We start from the raw sequence: 6,385 nt of genomic DNA, 5'->3' as shown, positions 1-6,385 counted from the left end.
TTTACGTAGATGGCCTCCTTCACGCCTCGTTTGTACCAATCGGCCTCCGTAAAAATGGAGAAGCCAAGCTTGAATAGAGGTGGGGGGGTTAGACATCTATTGTCTGCCACATACAATGCTGTCTTGACACCTTTTTCTGGGAAGAACGAGTGAAACGTTTTCAAGAAATCTACAGTATGTCCAGTTGCCTTGACTTATTCTTTACAGATAGCAACCATGTTCATTGGGCCGCAATGGGACTAATACTGTATAACTTACATACAGCATTAGGAAACTCATAACATTTACTGTAGACAGAAAAAAGATCCGGATTTGTCTAAAGCAGGATTAATCTTAATTACTAACACAGAGCAACTTCTTTTTTACGTTTATTAATACTTTATATATAAAAAAAGAAAAAGCAAAAATTGGTATATGGTAATTATATAATCAAATACAATGCCGTGGGAGAACAAAAAAAAACAAAAAACACTAAGATATTATAGCATTTATTGTAAAGGTCGACAATCAAGGTCCAATACAACGTGGTCCACATGTGGTGCATATGATTTCAGCTTCTCAATACGTACAATACTTGTGTGCCATGGAGTGTTATGAACTTCCTGTAAAAACGTCCGGATTTTACTTTCAGTAGACTCTGCCCACTCTCTCCAGATTATTCTCTGTAAATCTCTAGGATTTTTAGCACCTTCTTCATTTTTGCTCAGGAAACAGTCCACATTGTGATGAATATGTAGTATACCACCAGTATTCTTCTTCAGAACTCTACAAGCTACAAGATAACCTGCTTCAGATGTGGGGATTAGGCCCAAATTCACACGATCAGCTACATCTTGCAGCAATAGCTAAGAGAATAAAAGAAAAAAAGTGTTATATAACCATGAGATCATGTCATCTAGTGTAACATTGAAGTGAATGCGGATCAGATGCAGACTAAAACAATGGTCGTGTTCATAAGCTCTGACCAGAAGTGAGCTAGGCAAGTATCTCAGTGAAGCTGCAATGAAAAATGGCAGGATTTTTCTTTTTTTTTTGACAATTTTTCCCCAAACGCTTAAAAAATGAATCCTATAATTGGTGTAAATACAGACAGACCTGCTCCAGATTTATCACAGGGTGTCAGGATGGATGATAAATCTGGCGCAGGGCTACACACTTTTTATCTAACTATACCAACTATTAGTTGGCTTTCTTTGAGACATAGTTTTACGCCAGAATTGTGGCAAAATTTTGGCACAAAATGTTGCATCTTGGGCAAAGCAGCTTTTCCACTAGTCCCCACCACTCCAATCCCTACCCCTTTTCAAGCAAGTCATAAAAATTGTAGAAAACGTTATTTGCACCAAACTGCTGCACTTTTTAGACAAATTCTAGGCGCAGACTCATTTGTCAATGTAAATGAAACCATCAATCCATCCCATGGAGCTTCACTGATCTCTAACATCAGGTTCTTCAGCTAACAGACTCATTTATGCATGAATATCTGAATGTGGCATATAAGATTTTTCTGTTCTTGAAGAACAGAAAAAGATTAAAGTTTCAAAGCAATTTATGACTGGAATTGTTATAGGTATTATTTGGAGAGGTCAGGGTGACCGTCAAAATAAAAAAGGTAATATCTATGGAGTAATAAATCAGGAAGGTTAGGTTATACTAGGCTAGGGAAACACAGCAAATACTTGCAGTGCTACTGACTGATTTTAAAGGGGTTAGCCAACCCCATAATTGCCTCCCCAAATGCCCAGGCCCCTCACACAGATCGTACTTACCTCACTCCCCAGCACCCGCGTTGCTTCTGATGCCCATCACTGGATGTTTTGATCCGAGTGACGGCGAGATGCAGCGGCAGCTGTGCGGGCATCAGAAGCGACGTGGATGACGGGGAGCTAGGCAAGTACAATCTGTATGAGGGGCCCATGAATTTGGAGGGGGGGAGGGCATTTTGGGGGTTGGATAAACCCTTTAACTAAATAGAAGTGTAGCCCAGGCCTGAAGACATGTGCATATGATAGCATATTATGGAAACCAATACTTTGGGGGTTCCGACACATGGTGCTTGCCCTCCTGTGACTACAAGCATCTAGCGGTTCCTCCCCGCGAACAGCTTAACAAAATTTCCGACAGAGTAAAAAAACCTTTTGAGCCAAATGTATAGAGATTTGCATGGAGTGATTTGTGTGCACAATGGCAAGAAAACAAAGCAAAAAGTGCAGCTACCACCTGAACACAAGGCACCCCACTGGCTCATTCCTACAGGAGCCCACCCACCTGCTTGCTTCCACTCAAGGCTAGGCATCAAAACAGCAGTAATAAATTCGGACAGTTATTTATGCTGCTCGCAGGTGCTCCCTGCTGTCTGCATTCTGTCTCTCTCTGTATGGAAAGCACCTCTAAGCAGCTGCCCGATTTGTTGTTGTGGCCACCAAACCTAATCCCGCCCAGTGGTAGAAACGGTTTGTATATCTTATGGTCCATTTATTTTGTTCCAGAGGGCACTTGTAGTATAAATAACATGATTTAATACACAAAACAATAACAATACACCTTAGTCAGATTAAAAATATTTAAGTTAAAATAGATAAGCAAGCATAAAATATAGATTTCCTTGATGCCTTAATTCCTTGTTGTGTTACCTGTCTGTTGTCACCTTCAATAATTTGGCATTTGTGAGACACCTTGTTAAGCTCCAGGTTTTTCCGCAAAGCAGCTACAGCATGGGGATTCCATTCACACGCGTAAACAAATGCTGCTCCTGCATGGACCAGGAAAGGCAGGGTAAAGTATCCAATACCTAAAATAATATTGCAAAAATACTTACACCAGTGATTGTAGTAATGCAAAAGGTTTACATGACCAGAATATGGTACTGCAGGTCTGGGACCAAAGTTCGGATACCCACCAAGCTATAGACATTTTTTGGGACAATTTTTGCAATTGGTCTTCATTAAAATGTTTTGACCATTTGTCCTCAAGTTTTCACTGAGTGCAGAATGACTCAGAATACTGTACAGGACAAAGGGTTAAACATGTTTAATAAAGGCAAACTGGAAAATACCTTTTAGCCCAAAATAAGTGAAATGCATTAATTTTAAAAATAAAATTGTCTAACAGTGTCTATACAGTTAAATGCAAAAGTTTGGGCACCCCTGGTTGCTGTTACTGCGAACAGTTAAACAAGCTCTGTCAGCATGATCAACCCCATTAAACCAGGCATACTGCGTGGTAGGGCCCATCAGGCTGATGCAGAGTTATCTATGTTTTATTTATATGCAAATTAGCAAGATGGAGCACGAGGGGGAAAAAGGGGGGGGGGGGCGAATCCTTTGAGCACTCCCTTTGATTGACAGGGCTAAACATCAGCATGTTGAGGGCACAGCAGTGTCCTAGAGGTGTCTCCTAGAATGTACATATTATATAAACTACTTACTGTAGCTTTACCACATTGACATATGCTCAGAAAGCTAATCTACATATTACTCCTTTATTCACATTATTATAAAGTAATATGTACATTAAGAATGTAAAAAAAAACACTACTCTACAGGTGAAAAGCGAAAAATTAGAATATCGTGCAAAAGTCCATTTATTTTAGTAATGCAAATTAAAAGGAATTGCATTAATGCAGCTTAAAATTAGAATTTTGTGAAAAGGTTCAATATTCTAGTCTCAAAGTGTCGCACTCTAGTCAGCTAATTAATCCATACCCCCTGAGCAAAGGGTACCTCAAAATTGTGACTTTGGGGTTTTATAAGCGGAAATATCTCGCTTTGCATGTAATGAGTCCATCTCATATATTAGTTGCATTACTGAAATAAATGAACTTTGCACGATATTCGAATTTTTCGGGTTTCACCTGTATGTCATAAGGCTGTAGCTTAGTAGTAAGTGTTCAGCCTCGTATATAGAGATCCTAAGTACAAGTCCCAGTCTTATGGGGCCAATAGTAATGAGCGCTTAAATTATGGGATCGGGAGGCGGTGAATGCAGCTCTCCCTTGGCTCTGTACTCGCCACTTCCTGGTATTCTCTTGGAGGCTCCTTGTGCTGTGACCTACGTACAGTGTGAAGATGTTGTCAATCTGTGCGACGTCGGGTTACAGCACAGTGTGGCAGGAAGACCAGGATCAGCGATGGATATTAGGAGCAGCGTCCAAAGCAGGAGAGGCAAGTTGATTTATTTTTCTGCTCTGAGCATGGTGGTTTGAACGGGGGTCATTTACATTGGGAGTCTGACCCGAGGTCGGAATGGGGTTCTGATTTGAGGTCTAATGAATAATATTTTTTTTCTTATTTTCCTTCTCTAAAACCTAGGTGCATATAATGGGCAGGTGGCTCTTATAGGACAAAAAATATAGTATAGATAAAAATAAATAAAAACATTACAGGATAGATACATGCAAAACTATGCACTTACCACAAAACTATGCCTTTTCACACAAAAAGTAAGCTTTTAAAAAAAATTCTTATAAGCCAACATGTATTACTGGTGTCTTTATAATCACATATTGGGCTTGTGAATAAAGCCGAAATATGTACATTAGCATTCTGAGCAGATCTCAATGTGGTAAAGCTACTTTAAGCGGTGTGTATAACATGTACATGCTAGGAGACATCTCTAGGACATGCTGATTTCTAGCCCTGTCAATCAAAGGTGTTGCTCCCTGTGTCGATGTAAAAGATTTTGGGTGGCCCTTGTTGATTCTGGGTCCTCAGCTAGCTTCACTGATTTTGAATTTGCCACTAAGACGGGTATCCCCTTATGTAGGCTCCCAGCTTCCATTCCTTTGGCTAAGAGGTTTATAGAATTTTGTGCCCCTTGCATCTCTTTGACAGTTTGGGGTCATTCATACTGAAAAAAGATTTTTATTTGTAATAAAGGGTTTGCCAACAAATATTATTTTGGGTCTGCCAACTGGATTTCCGGGAAGTTGGAGAAATAGGGACCCAAATGTTCCAGTAACCGTTTCTGTATGGCTAGTGTTGCAACAGAATCCGAGCATCTTCGAAAATATTTACAGGATTACGTTAACGTATTTTCTTAAATTGACTCTGAAATCCTTCGCCCTCATAGGCATTATGACTGTGCAATACAATTATTGCCTGGGGTAAAAATTTCCTAAAGGTTGCATGCATATATAATCTGTCCTGAATGTCAGGCGATGCAAGATTATATACAGGAAAGCTTACATAAGGGTCATATTCGTCCTTCGGAACAAGATTCTTTTTGTCAGTAAGGATGGGGGGTCTCAGGAATTGAACAGAATCACTGTGAATAAACAGGGTCCTTTGCTTTAATCCCAATCTATTTAATCAGATTCTGAGGGCAAAACGGATTTCTAAATTGGTTCCCAGAGACGCCTATAAACTTAACCGTATGAAGGAAGAGGATGAATGGTAAACTGCATTTAACACCCTGTAGGGCAGGGGTGCGCAACCTTTTTTAGTCTGAGGGCCACATTGTCACAACGCTCTATTTCAAGGGGCCGCAAGCAAAAAAATAAAATAAAGTTGATTGGCGCTCATTTGCATCAGCCTATTACACAGGCCAAAGTGACTAGGGAGGAATGATCGCCATCACAGTCATTCCTCCTTCATTTAGTGATGTTGATTATCAGTAGCACATCCCTGATTACACAGAGAGATGTGCGGCACCATTATACCAGCCAGTTATCATGAATGAGTGTTCTTATGAAGACTAGTTCCCAGTAATTGGCTGAACATCTCGCAGTGTAATAGGGGCTTAAAGGAAATTCCCAGTAAAAATGAATTTTTAACACATTCTTGCAGCATGGCCCCTGAAACCGAAGAGTTTACTTACCTGCTCCCCGCCAATTCGGTCCTCCGCACTGCCCCTGCTGCCTCCATCTTCCGGTCCCCGCGCTGTTTGGCCATGGTCACATGCACCTCTTCAGCCAATTACTGCCACAAGCAGCATGTCACTGCTGAAGCCAGTCATTTACTGGAGCGGTGTATGTGACCATGGTCATGCACTGACAGGTAAAAAAGTGCAGGAACCAGAAGATGGAGGCCGAGGGGGCCAGGGCAGCATAAAGCAGGTTAGTATGAATCTTATCTTTCAGGGGCAGTGCTGCAGGAACTTGTTAAAAGTAATTTTTTACAGGAAAAGAGGAGACATTTCCTTCCTGCCTCCTATTCATAAATCAGCGCTTTCCTTCACTGCAGAGGATGGCGCTCCCTGGTTATTACCATCTCCTCACAGTTACATGCGCCATGCAATAACCAGTAAGCAGTTTCCCTTACAAATGGGAAAAGTGCTTATTGGTTAACACTTTAATAACCAGGCCTGAACAGACACTTTTTTTTTTGTGATTTAGCATACGTGGTAGTACGAACAGTTGTAACTTTTTTATGTGTTGGGACTAGCA

At 40.7% G+C, this 6,385-nt stretch overlaps 1 protein-coding gene across 1 annotated transcript in view; it reads right to left on the bottom strand.

Annotated features, from left to right (window-relative positions):
* Positions 1-472: 472 nt before the first annotated feature.
* The window catches only part of TRMT12 (tRNA methyltransferase 12 homolog), a 40,538-nt gene continuing 34,625 nt past the window's right edge, over positions 473-6,385 (bottom strand). Inside the window, exons 6-7 of the mRNA XM_044268403.1 lie at positions 2,634-2,791; positions 473-845 (exon numbers count right to left, since the gene is read on the bottom strand). Of these exons, the coding sequence (XP_044124338.1) occupies positions 489-845; positions 2,634-2,791 (515 nt within the window). The 3' untranslated portion in view covers positions 473-488. The remainder of the gene's footprint in view (positions 846-2,633; positions 2,792-6,385) is intronic.

This window comes from Bufo gargarizans, chromosome 9 (genome assembly GCF_014858855.1).
Source record: "Bufo gargarizans isolate SCDJY-AF-19 chromosome 9, ASM1485885v1, whole genome shotgun sequence".
Taxonomy (NCBI): domain Eukaryota; kingdom Metazoa; phylum Chordata; class Amphibia; order Anura; family Bufonidae; genus Bufo; species Bufo gargarizans.
The sequence above is the reverse complement of the archived record's forward strand: the minus strand, read 5'-3'. Positions and strand labels throughout refer to the sequence as shown.